The sequence below is a fragment of the Solea solea genome, chromosome 1 (genome assembly GCF_958295425.1).
Source record: "Solea solea chromosome 1, fSolSol10.1, whole genome shotgun sequence".
NCBI lineage: Eukaryota > Metazoa > Chordata > Actinopteri > Pleuronectiformes > Soleidae > Solea > Solea solea.
In genome coordinates, this window is record NC_081134.1 from 14,970,318 (window position 1) to 14,991,783 (window position 21,466).

General features: G+C 43.2%; 1 protein-coding gene across 3 annotated transcripts in view; it reads left to right on the top strand.

The window, feature by feature from the left end:
• agap3 (ArfGAP with GTPase domain, ankyrin repeat and PH domain 3) overlaps positions 1–21,466 on the top strand; it is a 117,710-nt gene that overhangs the window by 28,531 nt on the left and 67,713 nt on the right. The window contains exon 1 of one of the 3 annotated variants that reach the window (XM_058619886.1): positions 15,881–16,428. The exons of 1 other annotated variant lie outside the window; for it this stretch is intronic. In XM_058619886.1, coding sequence (XP_058475869.1) covers positions 16,308–16,428 — 121 coding nt within the window. In that variant the 5' untranslated portion in view covers positions 15,881–16,307. Of the gene's footprint in view, positions 1–15,880; positions 16,429–17,944; positions 20,048–21,466 lie in introns of those variants that run through there. One more of the 3 variants, XM_058619717.1, reaches the window with a different exon arrangement.

Here is a 21,466-nt window from a genome sequence, read left to right on the forward strand (position 1 = left end):
TTTGAGTTAGGAAAAGCATTTGTTTTCTAATGGAAGTTTCATCAAACTAAGTGTTGTTCTGACCTGAGGGCTAAACCGTAAACCCCCCCCCCCCCACCACCCCCCACCACCCCATTTAAACTCGATTACCAGCAAAGTAGTGCATTTTGGGAAGATTAAACAAGTGCCGTTACATGACGAACATAAACACAACCCCGTCGGTGGGCAGATTTAGGCCACATCCAGACGGAAATAGCGTGGAACGTAAAGGATCTTTTTCTGTGCCGTTCAGGAAATATCTCCATACCCACGGAACCCCCTGAAACGACTCAAAACGCTGTAGTACACATGCCTGCACTGTAGGTTACACCAAAAACAGAAGAAGACGCTGTCAACAACATTAGATATAATAACAGAAACGGAGACCGAATTAACCAGCCGGGGAAAGGAAGGGAAATAATGCCGGTTTGTGTAAAAGTATGCGTAGTCACCTAAACCTGTTTCCTTGTGGACGGCCCCTTATAGTACATGGATTTCCTTTTCCACACTGTTCTGTCGTGGAACTGCAGCCACAGTAATGAAGGCCTCGCATGCCACTGTGGATTTGCACAACATGTGTGCGTATTGTTTGGTCGTGTAGTGGTTTGTAAGAAAAACAGAATGGAGCAATATGGTTTGTCCTCCCATAATGTATGGTTGGTTACTCGCTGTGGAAGCAAGGTTTTCTCTTCTGCCTCCCTCCCACTCTCTCTCTCTCTCTCCCTCTCTCTCCCTCCCTCTCTCTCTCTCTCTCACACGCTGCAAGGGTGAACGTGGGCGGCTGTACAGAGCATGACAGCAGTGCTCTGTTGAATGTAGACTAGAAAGAAGGGAATAAAGAAACACAACACCCATGGAAACACTGAGGCAGTCTTGATAGAGGTGCCTGTTTGTCTTTAGGCTCGTGGGTTTGCAGCCGAGTCGAGTTGCGCCACCATTTTGTGTTGTCACTCCCACATTTAGAGAAAGGTTGATTGCACGACTTATTTATTTGGAAGGTAACGTCTTTAATTCACGTCAATTTTGGATCCAGTTGACAGTGTTGATTCATCATGGTTGTTATCTGTCTGTGTTCATGCCACAGGATGTTTATATTCTATACAACTTTTGTTACCATGTTCGCCTTTATGTAAGCTTCCCCTTCCTTCCGTCGTCTGTGCCCCCCCCCCCCCCCGCTGCGATTTGTGCAGCGAGGGGCTCGGCAACAGTGACACTGATGAGCACAGCATGATCCCCCTGTGTGCTTGTGCTTCAGGGCGAGTTAGCCTGTGCGTGTCACGCCCCCTTTGACAGAGTAATGGCATGGATATATTCAACAGCAGCCGACTTGAACTGAATATTATTTGGGATTGTGTCCTCGGCTGCGTCTCTGTCTTCCCTCTAACGGCAGATTTCAATTTCAGATTTTCTATTTTCTCTAACGCGCGTTGAAAACGGCGCTGGTGTGTCGGATAACTGCACAGCGCTCAGACTGGCCGCGTGACATGCTGAGTGATGAGTGACTGTGCAAAAATCAGTGGAGAGTAGATTAATATGTGGACGGCCTGCATGAAATGCATTTAAAATGAGCTGCTTCTGAATTATCTCCACAATAGGTCATTATATATGTAAGATAAGGGGCAACCTTGTCAGTTTGGATTATGCCAGCATAAATAATCAAATGTGTAGTTTTTATCTTGCAAGTATGCTTAAATGACCAGTACCAGTACTAAACATGGAAGTTGCACAGCCTCCAAAACACTGGTCTCCCTTCTTGCCATTTTCTAAAATCAGGATTTATAATTTGTTTGTGTCTGATGAATGACTTGGATCGTGTCTTTGGCTTGAATCTCTGCACATATTAATTGCTTTGTTGGAGTCGGCACGCAGTCACTGGAATGTAAATGATGAACTTTTTGGGAATGATCTTCATCATTTCGAAAGACGAACACGGGAAGTTTTATTACTTGTCATCGTCTGTCATTGCGACAGCAGACAGCAGCGTTACAGCTGCAGTGTCTGTGTTAAATCACACATTTCACCCGGAGAGCGAAGAGTTAAAATGTGAGAGCGGGGGGGTTTGCTCACAGAGGGAGACGGGCAGATGTTGGGAAAGATTCATGAATGAATGGATGAATGGAGAATGAACTGTTCTGCAAGTAAAATGTAAAATAGAATTTGTCTTGACACTTAAACAGGCGCAAGGGTTTTTGAGGTTGCCTAGGCAACTGGTTGCCTGTGCGATGGATGGGCAAGTGGGTGTGGAGTCAACAGGGGTTTTGTGGGCCGGTGAGAGTGGAGGCAGGCGATTGGTGCACGCCGCTCGCCACATGGTGTTGCTGATGATGTGACAGCGGTGTTGACCCTCGTCCATCTGCCTGTGAAATGAGCAGGGTCACAACAATGTGGCAGTCGGGGAGTCTTTGTGCCACGCGGCAGCTGGAAACTGACAGTGGTTTGTGAAAACACCACAGTCGGGGGAACACCTGGTGGCAGGATGTGTCCTTTGTTCAGCCTCTGATGATTTTTAGTTTATTGTCTCTTGTACCTGTTGTGTAGAAGGTCACGTCAAGCTTTTCAGATCACACTTTTAGGCACGAGGTTTAAAATCAGCATTTTCCAGTGATCAGTGAGTGGATGATTTCAGAAGTTCTAGTTTCTCGAATATGAAGTCTTGCCTCTTGTTTTTGCTGATTGCAAGTTATTATTTTATTGGTTATGTCTTCACTAATTGATGATTACTAATCAATCTCTTTAAATTAGTTGAAAATGGCAGGAAATAAAGAAAATTACCCATTAAAACAAGTGGCCCAGGCAGAAGTAGGCAAATTGCTTGTTGTATTCAACCAACATGTTCAAACATGTCAAATACAGTTATAAATTCATTTCTCTCAAGAAGCTATGTTTCCATCCCTTATTTGAAAATGTATTAATTAAGGAATGATCTAAACAGTTAACTTTGATGTTGAAGAGCTGATTTTAATTTACAGAATATTTAATCCATTAATTAATTCATTAATTAATTAGTCAATCAATCAATCAATTTCTGTCCCAGTATTCCAGTTTACTCTTGCTTTCACTGACCAGACTCCATATTTGAGATGCTGCAGATGCAGTGTTCAGTAAAGCGCGAGGGTATTTAAAGCCAAAGGTGAAGGATCTTGTGGTTTTTCTGTTCACATTATTCTACACTGGAACCGCACTGATGACCCCGCTGACCACACTGTGGTGTCTGTGCTGTGCAATGCCACAACAAGCAGGTACGTGGACACATCAAACCACCGTAGGTGCATTTATTAATGCATGGTTAATGTTCGTTTTGCAGCCATGAGCCTCATTAGCATTCCTTGTAAACATTTAAACTGCCCAGTTCGTTTGCACTGGGTAGTGTCTGAGTTAATAGCTAATTATTTACATAAATTGACAGCCTCTTCTGCTGTAGTTTCCTTCTCAGCCAGTCACCTCCAGCCATTTTGTTCTTTCTTTGAGTGAGAGGCCGCTCAACAGATTCCACAGAGGACACACAGTACGTGGGCCACTACCCCACTGATGAGCCTCTTATGCAATAACTGTCTTCCATCCTTTCTCTGCATGCAGGTGGTGGGTTGTTTACTGTGAGCACAGGCTGGTGGAGTCTACTTTTTGTATAGACGTGGTTTACTGATTATAGTTTGTGTTGTGGATGTGTGGTTTAGAAAACATGGAACAATACTTTTTCCTCACAAGAATTCAGGAAAATTCATCTAATGTATACACACCAAAATCAGATATGTAGCTGCAAATGGTTTTTGAGATTGGCTTTAACTATTTAGCATTTTCAAACTGCAACAGTGACCCCCTGTGGTCATGCTCTACCACTGCACATATTCCACCATCTTTTTTTTTTTTTTTTTTTTTTTGACCTATGAGGTGAATCCCAGTTGACAGCGGAACAATGAAGGAGTTACACCTCATCGGATTGAAGAGAGGCTACTAAAGAGTTTCTGCAGCAGATGACATTACCCATGAGCACCTGGGAGCCAGAAATAGAGGGTCTCTTTACTGTTGTGTTACGCTTGTCTCTGCACGGTGTACGTGGGCAGAGCTTATGTTGGGATTTAGATGAATCTCCAACGTTTATTGTGTCAAGGCAGTACTCAGTTGTTGGCTAAAGTCAGATTAGCTGTTTGTTTACTCTGTGCAGCTGTCCCTTCTCCAGAGCCTCTGCACAGATGCTATTATTGTAATATGTATTGGTTTTTATGTCTGGATCTAGCCCTGTCTATTTGGAAAAATTCCCCTTGTACGGCGCGTCTTCGGTTGAGAGATCTGGGACAGTTGCAACATATTTGCCAAGCGACCCATGTGATTTATTAAATTAGTCCTTTTTTTTCTTTTTTAATCTTTGCTGTGAAGTTATTTCTGTTGGATTTGTTTCATAAGCCGAGTCCATGACTGTGACTGTTGTGTGGCTTTGCCTCCAGCTACTCATGAATATGTGTGATGACACAGATGCTCAGTGAGAGGTGGAAAGCACACCTGCATGGTCTTCACCTTAGCCACGTGTTTTTTTGGTAGTAAGACATAATCGCTCACTTTCTAATGCTCACACGTCGAGCTCAACGAATTGGCATTTTTATAAAATATATTTGTAATATAATTGTTTAATTAAGTAATAGATTAATAATCCATTCATCAAATAATCATTGCAGCCTTAATTGTTGCTAACATTTCTGTATTGCATTTTCGCATAGAACACAGACCAATTAAAAATAAATGATTAAATTCCAGCCTGTGTTCATCTTTTAGCCCTGCTTGCATGCATAAAGTTGATGACTTTACTCTCGAGTAAGTTCAGCCTTATAAAAACTTGGATATTACTTCTCTGTGCTGTGGATCCATTACAGCATGAGTCATGGGTGGACCATTAGAAGAAATGGAGAAACCAATTGGATTACAGGAGACCGAGCGGCTTCTTACATGTGAAGTGGATAATTAGCAGCTCATTCTCCCACATATTCTTATTATTAGAATGAATATTAAAATAGCCAATATAGAGTTTATTCATGGCCATGGGATCCTAGCAAGTGGCGCAAGTTACTCCGTCTCAGTAGTGTTCGCTTCATGGCGAGTGTGCATGTGTCATGACTTTAACTCCGAGGAAGTAAAAGTCCGTCCCAAATCTGGTTGAATCCTCGAGAGCGGCTGCTAATCTGTCAAGTATTTTACGAGCAAACACGAATTTACCTCCTCACACAGTTTACTCTGGAAATTACCACCGAGATTGACAACGCGTACAGGCTCTTATTTCTTCAAAAACTCAAATGTAGCCTCGTGGGTTTTCATTCATGGTGAGACATCAAATATAGATGCCCATAAAAAAACCTTAACAAGAATAACTCCTATCTGCTACGGCAGCCGACTATAAAAGAACAGTTCCGTCACTGACAGACTCGCTGTCGCCCGCATTTACAACGAGGACTGAATTAATATCCGCCTGTTGGAAAGCTTCAGGCCCCACAAGTTCATCACTGCTTTAATTTATGCATTAGAATAAAAATCACTTTTGACTCTATCTGATCAGCGCTCTGCTGTAATGTATCAGGTAAGTGTGATGATCCTGAGGAGGATCAGTCACCACGACAGAAAGGCTTTGTCTTCCAGCGCACATTAGGGTTGAGGAGATTAGCACTTGACGTCACTTCAGGGATTAAACAAGTGATGTCACCTGAATACATGTGTGTAGATGCTGGTTAGGTGATTATGAAATATGCCACCGTCTGAGATAAGTGATATTTAATGGAGCGATGTATCATCTGACTCCTTTACTTTCAGTGATTGATATGAAACCTCTATTCTTGGCTTGTTTTAATTTAAAGTTAGGCAGTTATAGTTGCTTCCAGGGACTTAAATCATCTGTTTGTACCTGTTTAATGGAACCCAGTGCATGGCCTCAGACTGTATACCACCACAAAGCAATGTCATCAAAGTACATAGATTATTATGTGACTCCAGTAATTTTGGATTATGCAAAATCCCTCTTCAGGTCACACTCGAATTATGACAATTTGGCCACAGAACTTATTCTGAACCACAACCTTTATGCCTGTGCTTTCACAAAGGTTTATTCCTTTTTGAAGATTATAGTTTCTTTGCACAGGAGGAGGCTGCTTCATGCCACTTAAACAGTGGTTCCAAGAGAACGGGGACGTTTTGGGTACACGGAATTCTGGCATTTACCCATATCTTTTATATTTTAAGTCTTTGTCAGTGTGTTCTTAATAGTCAACTATATACAGAGCCACTTCCCTAAAATAAAACATCAGCTTGAGAAGATTCATGCTTCTTTTGTTCACTGCTTGGCTGGCCTTCAGGCAGTTCAGGGCTGACATATTGGATGCCTTTCTTGTTCGGAAAAATACCATAAAAGGTGCCGTCATGAAAGTCTGCCGTGAGTGACAAATATCCGGAGTTTTGTACTGTCATTCATAAAGTTTTTTATTTTATTTAATTTAATTTTATTTTCTTTATCAGCCCTCCAAATGCAGCAGCTCTGTGTTTGACTAGACTCACGCACACCACACGGGGTGATAAGAAAGGGGAGTCTGACATCGATATAATGCTGGCCATCCTGCAGCTGTCACGTTACGATGGGGAGCATAACTGACACTGCCGCTGTGCTGATGATCTCATTGGCATGCAGCCGCATCAGTGACCAGGCAGCCCTGCTTCAGATTCGATACAGTTGACGGCGGCCCCTGTTAGTCAAAAATAACAGCCGGTTACACGAGCCTTTTACCTTTTGATCCCCACACACCGACCTTGACTAACAACTGTTCAAACAGCCCACGTCACAAGTGAGGTAAATCAGGCTGGGATCCCTGCGACTTTTGGTTTTCTTTTCGCTTTGCACCACGTGTTTTTCTTTCCACCATCACAGTGAAGCTGTTGAGTGCTGTAGCACCTTTCAGCAGGTTCCCCCCCGCCCCTCAAGTGCTCACACCTGTCTCCTCCTGCCAAGAATCCAGAAATAGTGCACTGCAGCAGTGTGAGGGGCGGGTATCCATGTGACCTCAAACTATAGTACCTACGGAGATGCACGCGTAAAAATAGCAGAACTGTCGACTTCTCCAAGTCGGGCATTGTGTGTGTGTGTGTGTGTGAGAGTTTGTGTTTGAGGGGGTGGAGTTAGGGGGGGGCTTCCCCCTGAATTGCATTAATCTTGGAGTGACTGCAGTTATTTATCACACAGGATTACACAGAAGAAAATCACATTATGGAATCACATCTTCCCAGAAGGTGTGGGTGCAAATGAAGGCGGTGAATCTTAGTGGTTTTTGAAGTGGCAGTAATTCGTAATGGTCTAGTTAAAGAACAGGTCTCCCCTTCTCCTGGGGATGCTGCTGATGCAGTGTGCAGTAAGCACGAGGACGGTGGAGGGCCGTGGGCGGGTAGCACCAAGCGAAAGGATGGAGAGAGATGCAGAAGGTGGGAGGAGGAGAACCTGGAGGAGATCATGTTATTGTGTAATTTCTGCTGCTAAGGATTGTTTTCCAGGAGCTGAAGGCCTAAATTCTCAGCTCATTTGGCTCCTCCTTTCACTTGGATTACTAAGTGTGTGTGAGTGTGAGTGTGGGCTCAAACACAATCGCAGTTGGCATGCATTACAGTGTAGGAGGTTATGACACTTTTAATCTCAAAGAGGTAGTAATGTAATAAAAAAAATGTGCACTGTACATGCTTCTGCATACAATGCACTTGCCATTAAAGTGCATTGATTGAAGAGGTTTCTGCTAAATGAAATAAACTGGGCCCTAGTATGAGCATCTCAAGTGCAGCTTATTTCTCTTTTGAAAACCATTAAATGCTAATTCACTGCAATGAAATGTAATCATTTGACTCAATGTCCTTTTCTTACACATAATTGCATGACGTGAGTGCATCAGTATTGTTCTGACCCTGTGTTGCACACATTTCATCACTGAACACTGAGAGGTGGTGGTGGCGACTGCACCATGTATTTGCTTCACGGTCTTAACTGTACTTCTATGGCAGGTGCATAGCGGGACACTCTCCACAGAGCTGCATGAGTTATTAAAAAACTCTCTTTGGTACAACTGATATTCGCCGCCATTAAATTGACTCTATTCTGACACTTCCCGTAGGGCGCGCTCCCCCCTGTCTAATAAAGACGGCTTGTCAGCATTTGGAAGAATTCAATCTCTCGGCTGGATGTAAGTGTGAGCAAGTTCTCTGTAGTGACGCAAAAAAAAAGAGTCCTTTGATTGATATCAGTTAATATAAATTCTGAGTACATTTTCTATTTTTGCCTCCAGGTTGAATACATAGCGCTCGTCTCCCCTGTTTTGATCTCGCTCACAAACTCTCGCCCCTCGTACTTTTTGCTTTGCTGATGTGGTGCGACGAAAAAGCGTCTTCTTTTTAAATAACCAATATTTCTGTGTAATTCTTTCACAAGAATCACTTGTCAAAACCTGACTGCGGTAAAATATCAAAAGAAGATCACAGAAACTGCATATTCAGCATACTGCGGTGGCCTGCAGAGAATCTGATCTTCTCATCAGCAGTGTTGATGCCCTCACGAGAGGAAAAAACTAGCACATTTTTTTTCTATATTTTTGTATTCAACCGTTCCCCCACCCCCCCTAATGTCTGCCATTTTCAGACTTGGGTGACATTATATCAAATTGCCTCCAGCAGGGCTCATTTCTCAAAAGCTAAATTGCAGAAAAAAAGGGCTCTGACCATTCGACCATCGCTCAGTGTCGCCTTGTCCTTTGTAATCACGTTCAGGCTCACCTTGACATTTTGTCCATGCCTACGTCATCCAGAAGTGAAGCACGATGAGATATTTCCTCCTCCAAAGCACCTTGCACATATAGAATTATACGTCATAATGTTTAAGGGCACCTAAAAATATCACAAGGTGGATGAAATGTGGCTGCTCAATGGCGACTTTGACAAATGTGAGTTGTCACAAAACGTCAGTCATTAGGTTACAGATGTAGGTGATGGGGGACAGCCTCAATTCAGACTGAGCCTGTGTCTGGCTGAGAATATTCAAGTATTTATTACATATCTATCATTCGTGATAGACGTTTGTAGTGCTTACAAATGACGAGGTTTATGTTATTTATTTTCACAGTAAATTGGTGGGAATCTGGACACAGCAATTTGAATATTTTGAAAGATATTTACCTCTCGGCCTTTTCCGTTTACACTATGCCTCATTAATAACCGCTATTCCACCGTGCCTGTCGCACTCACGGCCCCGTAACGCGAGCTGGTGGAGTGTGACATAATTGCCAGTCACCTGTTGAACTTAATCTCCCAGAGATGCTTCACAGAATGAGGTTTTCAAATTTTCATCAGTCACAGATATGCATAACAATTAATCTCCCGTTGAATACAGAATCTATGATGCGCCATTATCCTGGAGCCATTCTCTGTTGAAGGAGTGATTGCATAATGGCTTGCGGAAAGCTGGTGGCACTAGATCAAGGGAGGAACACTGAGTCTTATCACATAGTTTTATTTTGTAAACCCATGAACTGCATCACCTTGATGGAAATAAATAAAGACTCTGTTAGATCTGTCAGCAGCTGCTCCCGGTTCATGTTATTAGCACCGGTGGGGGGGGGGGGGGGGAATGATGGTATTCCTTCTGGCTTTTTGTAAAATGGTGTTGTCAACTTCATAATGAAGCTCCCAGCCTTTTCTCTCAGCATGTATGGGCGTCACAGGCACGGAGACAAAGGATGTGGGAAATTACATGGGATCTTGTGCCCAAACGTGTCGCTATTCTTGGCCTTCGTTTTCTAATTGGAAGGAAAAAACCTTCGAAAGGTGTAAAAACCAGGACACCTGGACAGAATAAAACAATATTGTAGATTCAGTGCTTCCTCCATGATGGACATACACTCACCCGGCACTGCATTAAGTACACATATTCACCTGTTTGTTGATATCTAATCAGCCAATCATATACAGCGGCATCGTAAGGCTGTTGCTTCGCTTTGGACCACATTGTCTGCTGTTCAACATGACGAGTGTCAAATGAATCAGTCATAATCAAATCATGTTTATTATGTTTAGTTCAAACACAACACAGTCCAAATGGAGTACTACGACAAGGTTGTTATTACTGTTGTTGGGCTTTTTGGTCAGACAAAGTGCCCCCAACAGTGGTGGACTCGGCGGACATGGCATTAGCATCACTTTAGCAACATTAGCAACTCTTGCTACATAGTCAGCCATGACATACACAGACTCTGCTAACGATTAGCCTAACCACTGGTTAGCTATCATGCACCAGGTCTGCCCAAGGTCAAGCGTTCATGCTAGAGCCGCAACTAACGATTACTTTCATAATCGATCTATCGGTCGATATTTTTTTACAATTAATTGAGTAATCGTTTAGTCCAGAAAACGTTAAAAAATGTTGATCAGTGTTTGTCAAACTTGGAATAGATGATGTTCTCGGATGTCTTGTTTTGTCCACAAACCATAATAATGATTTACTTTTAGTAATTTCTTTGCTATTTGGAGCAAAGAAATGAAGAATATATTCACATGTAAGAAGCTGAAACAATCAGAAATCGTGTTTTAATAAGGAAAAAAAGCTTCAACCGATTAATCTAAATCTTATACTTTATTAATCCCCTTAGGGAAATTATTTCTCTCCATTCTAGAATTAGGAGCAGTGGGCTTCCACACTGAGTAGCACCCGGGGAGCAATGGGGGTTGGGTACCTTGCTCAGATGTACCCCGGCCCTCCAGTTACAAGCCAAGTTCCCTTTCCACTTGGCCACGGGCTGCCCCAAAATTATCAAAAGATTATCAAAATAATTGATGATTACTTTAGTAATCGATTAATAACTATTAATGGAGTAATTGCTGTAGTCAATGCAACACACGCGTGAGTCCACTCATGCTACGCACTCATTTACACATGGATAAGACGACTGAAGGACAAACTGAGCATCAGAATGGAGGAAGAAAGGTGATTTCAAGGTTGTTGTTTGTGCCTCGTCTGTGTATTTCACAAACATCTGATCTACTGGGATGTACACATGCAACCATCTCTAGGGTTTAAAGAGAATAATTTATAAAAAAAAAAAAAAAAGAGAGAGAAAATATCCAGTGAGCTGCATTTCTCTGGGCACAAACATGCCTTGTTGATGCCAGAGGTCACAGGAGAGTGTCTAGACTGGTTCAAAATGATAGAAAGGCAACAGTAACTCGAATACTTACTTGTTAAAACCATGTGCAGCAGACCGTCACTGACCGCACGACATGTTAAACCTTGAAAGCAGATGGGCTCCAGCAGCAGAAGACTACGCCGGACACTTAATGTCTAATGATGTGACTGGTGAGTTTGAACAACACATTCATCCAGAGCTTGTGAAGCACCTAAAGAGCATCACGACCACCTCATACGGAAATATAATGGCACAAGTTACTTCACTACGTAACATCAGTTTGCGGTTGACTGATGCTGTGACTGACACTTCCATTTATTTGAACAAGTGCAAGAATAGATTCAAGAAATACACGGGGTGCAGGAAGGCAGCTGAAAGCCAGATGGTGCAGGACATGTTACATATGTTATCATCTGAAGAATGAAATTGGACAAAGAAAGTGATACATGATCGCATGAGAGGCTTTTCCGCACTCAAAAGCCATTCTGTGAAATGATACAGATGCACGATGTAAAGGAGTTGCATTCAAATTGTGGGTTTCAAACTTTGCATCACTTCCACCCTCTCATAGATAACAATAGTCTGGTGCTTTATATTGAAGGAGACCAATTACCGCATATTATAGCAATCACTGGCAATTATTTTCAGTGAAGTGATTCACCAAATCCAAGCATATTTTATCCCAGCTCCCTGAGGATGACCTTAAAAGAGGCCTCTCTGTGCTACTCTGTAATAATACCAAAAATAATACTGATACTGCTGCCACTCCTACATTAAAATAAAGATGACAGAGAGCGATACTACATCAACGCTATTGCATAAAAGTGAGTCAAAGGCAGGTTTTGAAAGATGACACCAGAAGTGAGCGGGGGTTTGCTAAACTAATGTGTAGAGGAGGAGGAGGAGGAGGAGGAGGAGGACTGGGAGCTACCAGCCCACACAAACCCGCCTGTGAAAACTGTGCATCTATGTGCGCAGCTTCCTCCTACCTTCTCTCACTGGTTATTTTGTCATCATCATCAAACCATTACGTTGGCTTTGTGTTTCCCAGTCCATCCCCACATTGCCGAAATTCACATGTGTTCAATATCTTCCTTTCTCCCTCAGTGCACCTTGTATTTCTTCACCTGAGACATCAAAGATTCCATAGTAACGTTCAACATGTGTTGTTGTGGTGATTGTGATGGCTGCAAAAAGCACACCGGGAAGTCGAGATTGACACCTGTTTAATAACTTGTACACGTTCAGCTTCAGGCATCAAAACACAAACAACACTGACATTGATCCGTGGCACTGAATGTTTTAGTATTATTTTCTGTCTGAGCAAAGTGGGAAGATAAGCAGTGAACATTTTGAATGTCAACGATTTTAATAAGAGGGGTTAATGTTTAATCTATGGCTCAAGATTGCCTCGCTTTCATCTTCTCTCTCCCATTCACCGACGCTTTGCTTCTGTGTCTCACACACACATGCTATATAAATGCAGAAGCTTTCTCTCAAAACCTGAATTTTACAGACAGAAGCGTCTGGAATTTTTCACAGCCTCCCACAGACGTCCTCGAACCTATCATTTTCTCTGCAGTGGAGCAATAGTGACGTATGCTTGTCGCTAGTGCAGCTGAATTTTAAAAAGCTCTACACCCACGCTCAGTACCACTACTGCAAGCCTAATTATCATAAACTTTCCTTGCTGTCTGTAGCCCTTCTGCCTCTGTGTACGAGTCTCCTGTCTTACTCATTTGCCAACATTAATTCAATGTCGATGCAGAAACAACGGTGTGAAAGGGGCTTTTGGTAAATGTGTGTCTTTTGCTAAATTGGCAGGTCATTGTGTAATCACTGTTGCCGTGTAATCATCTGGGTGGGGGGGAGAAAATCAAAGAACACGTTTTCATCTTTAGACCGCATGTGTGTGTTTTGAGTGCAGCAATGCATGTGTTCATTGCATGCACAGATGCACAGATTGCCGTGTATCACACCCAAACTGTTTGCATTTATGTCTGTGAGCGTTCCATGTAGTGGCATTTGGGTAGGCACGTTGTGTCGTGCATGTTTATTCCGGGTTTTCGGGAGCAGTGGGTCCTGTGTGTGTTCCCTTATCACAACATTCAGATGCTTCTGGGGGAGTTCACTGTTTTTCAGACCTGTTTGTGTTGTTTGCGGGGAGCAACAGTAAGTGTTAATTATGCCTCAGAGAGCTGAATAGTCACGCCCCGGAAAACATCCATGTTCCAGAGGAACTTACAATTAACAGTGATAATTTATTCCCCCCCATTTCCTTTAAGATGTAGTGACAGATTTTCTTTATTTTGGTCCTCGACGTGTTGCCAAAGTGGCATGATCTGGCAGGGAATACCTATAGTAGGTGATGTCAAACTAAGTTGCAAACCTCTGTATTGTTCGTAGATAATAATGCAGTACCAGCTGGCAGTCACTGTAACAACCAATGCGGCTCAACATTAACAAATCACTAGACTCAATATCCGGAGGAAGTTGGATTATTGAGGGACGTTTGGACCTTAAATTACGTTATAATAATTTGAACACAATTAGAGCAGGGAATAAATGAAACAGTGCAGACATTTGTGGAGTCTTGTACCAATCTAATGATGATGATCTCACTGTGGCATGATGGAGCCCTCTCCAATGCTTTAATGAGCATGTGGGAAACTTCAGCTCCCATCCTCGACGCGTTCGCCCTCCTTCAAATAAAGCGAACTGCAGCAAAACTGCTAATCAATTAATTAAAAAAAAGTTCAAAACAACCTTTCAGTAGATAGCATGCATAACGATCAGTGATAACTGATTTTTTCTTCAGTTCCTACGAATGTTCATATCTCCTTTTTTATACATGAACCAAGTCTCATCATGTAGTGTTTCCTTCTGCTGTCTACCGAGGAGCATTTTTTGATAGCAACCAGCTATTATCAGAAAACCAGGCGATGGCATCAGGAGTAATTTTGCTAATACGACTGAAGCCTCAGGCAGAATCTGGTACAGGGTCTAATAGCAGTTCAGTGCCCATGTGTCTCGTCCGTGATGACGCTGATCACAGTTTCTGACAAGTCCCCAGATCAGACATCTCCTCAAGCAAGGACTCTTTTCTGGAAGCTGTGAATGATTTTCTTCACCGTCTCCACGTTGGGCTTCCTGTGCCACAGATTTGCACCGACGTGATGTTCACGTGGGGCTATATTTAAAAAGCACGACATCAATACCTGTGAAAATAATTTTGAGTCACTGCTGCAAGGTTTTAACACACATTTGTCACGCAAGGCTCTCGCGGGACACCGAATAATGTGCGTGACGTGTGTTTGTGCATGTGTGTGGAGCTTTGTTGGTGCGCTCAGCCTGTAGATGACACGAGAGTCTATCTACGTGGTACTGGAGGGTGATGATGATGATGAATGCTAATCAAGGGTGAGTTGTGATGCTGTGGTGTTCGACAACAACCTCATACCCGTCAATAATGCTGATTTATTTTAGGTCGTCTAATGTTCCTGTCACTGTGTTTTCCTGAGGAAGTAAACTCGCCTTCATGAAAGCGTGTGCATATGTGCGTGGCTGACTCATGTCCGAACACTGACTAAGGGTTTGTGGGCTTTACTCACGATGCATCATGAGATCTGTTAGACTAACACCAGAATTTGTCTTGCATAGTGTCTGTGGCCTTATATAAACACAGCAGTGTTGCCAGTTTGCCACGTCTGCTGTTGAGACTTATTGATCTTTGCTAATAGGTTTTCAAAGATGATCACAACCCCTGGAAATTGCCTAAGCCCTGGAGGTAATTGTCTCTTACTACAGTCGGTGCCTGCGGCATGACGACGTCTCAGTGTGGTGATTTAGTTTGGAAAGTTAGCTCAAACTCTGACATGAGCATTTTGCTTTTTGACAATACTTTAAAATGCAATCTTCAAATCAATGTGAAGCTTCTATCTGTTGAGTTTATTACATCAACTGAAATTGCAAATACTGTTGAATAACCAGTGCCCTCACAGAATTAGATACAGAAAATACGGAAAATGTAATTGGGTTTTTTCCAATAAAGCCATACAGTAGTGCCTGCCGTGAATTAGATTTGTGTGTTATTTCACATAAGATAAAAAAGGCAAAAAGTTTCTAGTCTTTTCTGATTTAGTTTAGATAAGCTCTGTAATAAGCGTTTTCTTTTTTCTAAAATGAAACTTGAAAATAATACAGTATTTTATCATTTATATTTACTGACATGTTTAGATTGCTATTAGAGTTGACAATGATAAAAATATATGATGCCGTCTGTTTAAAAGTACCAGGTTATGTCTGAGGTGAGTGAAGTAAAGCTCATGTCAGAGCCTCGTTGGCAAAACAAGGACATAACACTCGTGTTTGTCACAGCGATGCTTGCAGGAGATAAATGTCATTCACTCGCAATCAGGAAGATGTGGAAACACACTCAGAGACGGCGGCTGGTAATTCAGGAACCTCAAAACATGCTCATCCAGTTTTCTGAAAAAACCCTCCCAGCTGCCATCAAGATACGGTTACAAGAGGGAGAAGCATTGAGCTGTGGGACAGAGGAGGAGAGAGAGGAGCACACAAGAGAAGCTCTGTTACCTGGTCAGCAAACCCCAGGATTTACCACAGCCCAGGTTCCCTCTGGATCGAACCACAACAAAGACAACAGGATAGTGGTTTAACTTTAATCCTATCGGTGTTTCTCATGCAGGACATTGCTTAAACAACACCTGCATTACGAATTACCACAGAGGAAGCGACTCCAAGTGAACTGTGACACGTGGTTTCTCTGGGCCATTCCTGCTGTCCGTCCAGCAACTGGAGAGGTTTCTGCTGGTAACTACATTATCAGGTGTGCGTGGAAGACGCATCATGGTCACAGCGTGATACAACTGCCAAAACAGTGTTTTTTTGGAAACATGTTGGACAAAAGCTACAGAGGACTTACAAGCTGGATGTGAGGGGAGATTTTCCCAGCAGTGCCCTTAAGAAAGAAGAGAACAAGGAAAAATGATAATAATTTGGAGCGATGTGATGTTTCAGGCACCCTGATGTTTTCCTTTTGAATTGTTTTGTGAGTCATGGAGAAGGCCCTGAGGTTGTAGATAGACTATGTTGCTGTGCTTCGGGAGTCGTAGACAAAATCGACACCACCATATCCAGTGGAGCGAAAAGGACCGTTTGCTTGATGATGAACCCTGTATCATTTCAAACCCCTGCTACCTGGATGAAGGTAAAAAAAAAAAAAAAAACAGCAAAGTTGGCTTTGACAATGTAAAACTTGGAGTCAGTCCATCCTGACTGGTAATATTTCATACTCTCTCACTGATAAGAATCATCAGTGTTGTCGGTTCATACATGTTTTGTGTTGCTTATAAGGACACGGGAGCAGCAGTGGTTATGAGGTGGCAAAATCTTGATTCTGCCAGTTAAAAGTAATATCATTTTTGAGTGAGTGTGTTTTCTTTAGAGGGCTGTATGGTGTTTATTTTTCTTCATGAGAAAAAGTTTTTCTTTTTCAATCAATTGCTGTAGAATTCATCTTCTGGCACAAAGCTGCCGAGATGCTTGAATCTTCATAGTTATACTGGATTTCTGACTGAATGACGACCTCGGAATGGGCAGCCTGTGTTTCCATTTTGCTCTTTACTCTTCACCAAAAGCCCTCATGACCTTCAAAATTGTTGTATATAATACAAAAATATAATGAAAATGCATTTTTTTATATAAATGAATAATATCAACATAACATAATATAATACAATAGCCATATATAGAGTGATTTTCTGGTTAGGGATGGTCTAAATTGGTATTAAGCTGCTCTGATGGAAAATTACCTATCTGGGTTCTACCAGCATTTCTTTAACTTTTTGACCACAAGGGGGCAGTGTTTTAACTCTAACAGCACCTAAATGAAAGCTGCAGTGCTGGGTGAAACAAAAGTAAAATCTGGCTTCAGTCACATGGTGCTCTTTATGATCCAGTTCATTAATGCATCATAAAGCATCTCACAAAGACTTGAAGCATCTCCCGTCACCATTAGATGCTCCACAGTCTATTGTGGACACACACTGAGAAGCTGAGATTGCATGGAAATTAATGTCCAACGCAGTGTACCATATAACATTAACATTAACTACCAATGCTTGAAAAGAGAAATTACAGTTTGCTCACAATGAATAGCTGTCGGCCACTCTTGGAATGAAGTTTAAGCTCTCCCACATTGTGTAGGCTGTGGAGTGGGAGCCACAGGAAGCGTGGTATGTAGTAGTTGTGTGGAGACTCTCATATTACCAATGCAGGTTCCGTTTGTAGTCGTGCTCTCTTAGGTCCTGTGGTGAGAGGCAGGCTTTTTTGGTATTCATGTTTTCCCTTTACACAATATCTGACCATAGAGGGTGTGCCGCCTAAACAGTCTTAGATCATTCAGTTGTTTTATAATAAATGAATAAAATACTTGGCAATTGCTCTGTCATCTTCTTCCATTAAATGTGGTAAGATGTCTCCGTAAAGTGTGACATTTAATGGCTGCTGTGGATTGAAGTCTTCTTTTGTTGACGACAGCAATGTGTTATCGGCTCTGTTTTCTCATGACCTCATGTTCACTTTAGTCTGCTCATTTCTCTCGGGGCTTCTGGCAGCTCGGGACGGTGTATTCAATGCCTGTGGGATCCACTCCTTGTTTTCCATGTTTCCAGGGGGTTGGAAAGCAGCTGAAAGTTCAAACAGAGACACACTCCCTCATGCTCTGCATGGAAAGAGCTCAGAGATTATGGGGTTTGTCTGCACTGCCAACAACAGGAATCGCTCACTGTTCGTAACTTGCCAAAAAGGAAGGGTTATTCCTTTTTCTATTTTTTGTAAAGTTGCAACTTTTGAAGCCATCACAGATTGGACTTTGTTGCAAAACATTCTGTGGATAACCCGTTTTTTTCCCCATCTGCTTGTACGGGACAGGTAGAACAAAGTGTGGGGGGAATTACAGCTGTGTGAGTTTGCTGAGTAAAGGAGCCAGAGGATGCAGGTGCCAGCAAGGCTTTGCTTTACCTTCTTTGAAGTTTTTTTCCCATGTCAAAGGTGACGGATTATGCCTGGCATAGGAAGTTAGTTCTCCAATGAACGACTTCATGAGCTGAATCTCAACAACTTCCTGGCAGAATGTGAACATTTGCCCATGCTATGCGCTTGTATTAGTGTGTGAAAAAGTGATGCATGTGTGAATTTGTTTGAGTGAAGTGCCATGCTATTCTTCAGCAGTGGGCCAGTGGATGCTACCCCAAGGAGTATAGCCATTGACCAGCTGCAGCAGCAGGGAGAAACAGCGTATCACATCTCTGTAATCCTGAAGGAAACACAGGGAGATGTACCGGTGTCCATGCTGGGAATGGGCCAGATCACCCGCACCCTGGTGGAGAGTTGCCAGCCAGGAGCAGAGGTAATGAGTTTAATGCCAATGGAGAGCAGCCCCAGGCTGGGCAGGGCACAACAGGAGCTCAACAAGTGGCCATCCCTGAGCCGTACAGGTAGACCTGGGAGGCCAAGAGAAGAGGTTGTTGTGGAGGAGAATGAGGAGGAGTTGGAGGAGGTGGAGGGAAAAATGAGGACCGACAGGTTTTCAAAACAACTCGCCAAGAACTTGGGGAACTCCTCACATCAAGGAAGAGATGTGGTAGCGATAACTGCTCCGACAGGCACCCATGAGCAACGCAATCAGAGCTCAGCATCACACTCTGTCACTGTTCATGCCAGAGGGCTTGTGTTTGGAGAACATGGCGCCATCTCGGGACACAGCACTCTACCGCGGGCTGTGTTGCGAAGACCACATCAAGATGTTGCCTCACTCAGGAGGAGAACGGTGAGCATGTATGGCGACCCAGTCGAGCAGCAAAACGTTTCTCAACCTGAGCAAGAGAGACTGCTACGGAGGCCTAGAAGTGTTTGCATCCTGGCAGGCCCAGGCCCAGTCCTGACGGCACCCCAGACCCTAAAACCCCTCAGGAGGGCCGGGGTATTAGAAAACAACTCATACAGGAGCAGGAAGGCTGAACTGAGGGCAGTTGATGGGCTCAATCCTGTTGTGGCTCAGCGGCCTTTGGTCTCTGCTGACGTGACCCCCAGGGTCCGTCAGAAGAGCTGGAAGCCCAGGCCTGTCAGCATGACGGTGCTGGAGCTAAGAAAGAGGGGCTCTGACGATGAGATTGACAGCCAGAGGAGTAGCAGCCACACAGGGAGTGATGGAAGCTTTCTCAAAGGGAGCTTCCGTTGGAGGTTATTTGGTAAATCACCACAAGATAAGAGCAAAGAGAAGGACAGTGACAAAGATAATAAATCTTCTTCCAAATTCAGCAGAACTGATTCTCCAAAGAGTACACTTAGCAGTTTGCGAAGGAGCCTCAGTCTGAGAATCAGGAGGAATCGGCCCCGGGACAAGGTTACTTTAGGGTCTGAGGGGGAAAAAAAGGAGGGCTCTCGGACTAAAAATACTGTTGAGGAGACAACAATGCCTCCACAGCCTTTCTCCTACCTCACAGGGAGAATGCTTCCAAATTCTCATGAGCAAATAGAGGATGGGGGCATGCAATACATTCATTACCACAGGAGAGGGAAGGTCAAGGTAATGGAGGTACCTCTCTGTCCAACAAAACTGTCCTCCAAACCAGTTCTGGAAGAACCAAGCATATGGCAGCTCATAGCAAATCGTTTTAGGAGGAAGGAACAGCAACACATTGGCAAATGTGAGCCCCAGCAGTCACAGAGCAAAAACACTAGCCAGTATCCCTTGGCTGGTAATAATAAGTCACAGCTCATCACCATAGAGACTCTGGTAGACACTGACTCCCACAAAGGTCAAGGTAAGACTCACAAGATTTCTTCATTTATTTCTCTGCTCAGTTCTACATTTCAGCCCCTCATTCACTGCACAGAGAAACGAGGAAATGTGCTTTCTTTTCTTTTTTTCTTAAAGACCGACAGGCAAATGAAAAACACATGGGGAATTGTGAGTTTGGATGGTGTTCAAAAACGTCTGGATCCAGAGTCCTTCTGGAATTTCTATTTTGGGTGCTTTATTTCTCAGTGCTCTTTGTGTGTGAACCGCCTGTTTGTATGCACTTACACAGCAATTACTTGGTTTTACACAAGATTTTTTGAACTTTAGTAAATGAGTAGGTCAATAAAGTAAACCAGTGACTGATAAGAATTTGTTATAATGGGTTTGTTTTACAGTGGTTTGGCTGTGGTATAGCACAGCCCCAGCGCTGTCTCTGTGTCACCCAGACACAGGACGCGAGAGTCTCTATAATGCTGTCTGTTGACTTCACAGTGATGCAGCTGAAAGCAATAGCATTAAAGCAGTCAGTGGCTGTAATGGGGATGCATTTGGCTCCCTAGCAGGGCTAAATTAAGAGGGCTTACATGCTATAATGATGGGGAGAAGGGAAGACGACTTAAGCGCTGTGTTTAAAGGTTAACTCTGACAGTGGGTCGTGTTTGTCCAGTTGCCTGGAAGAGCAGCGAACTGCAAATATTTGTAACTCTGAATAAATAGCCGTGACGTGCTACATTTTCTACGCTAAGCCCCAATTTTACGTCTTCAAGTGTGATGGCCTAATTAGTCGACTGTGACAACTTAATGACTTCCTTTAGTGTCATGTTACGTACGTGGTGCATTCACTCTCATTGAGCCAACCTTTGAACTACCACTGCAGATATGTAATCATCTCACTAACATAAAGCTTGTAATAGGTTTCTGAGGTCAAACCTGTTGGTGTCTATTTGTACTTGTGCATAACATGTTTCCAAGGATACCTGTTCCTTTTGTGGGGGAGTTTCGTCACATTTCTCCCATTTATTCCACTGCAGTCAGCCAGTCAGGCACTAGGAATGTAGGTGTGCCGATCAGCCTGAGTAAAGTAAGGTGTTCAATGCCCTGGGAGGGACTTGGTGCCTGTTGCTACCTGCTTAAGTGTTTGCTCCTAAATTAAATCCAGAAAGCTGAAGCTCAGCCCTCCCACAACTTAACACATGCACTCACACACACATGTGCATGCACTCAGTTTAAATGTGTCCTGACTCCTCATGATAACATTGGGGGAAGGGCAGTAACAGGGTGAGGGGGTTTGAGGTGTACAGACTGTGTCCCCACCCCCACCTGTGGATGAACAAAGCCACTCTGTTGTACTTGTGGAAGCATGAGTGATCCGTGAACTGAGTGGAGAGATGGGGGCTCTCTGTTTATCTGAGTTGAGAGAGAATGGTCAGGAGTGTCGTTA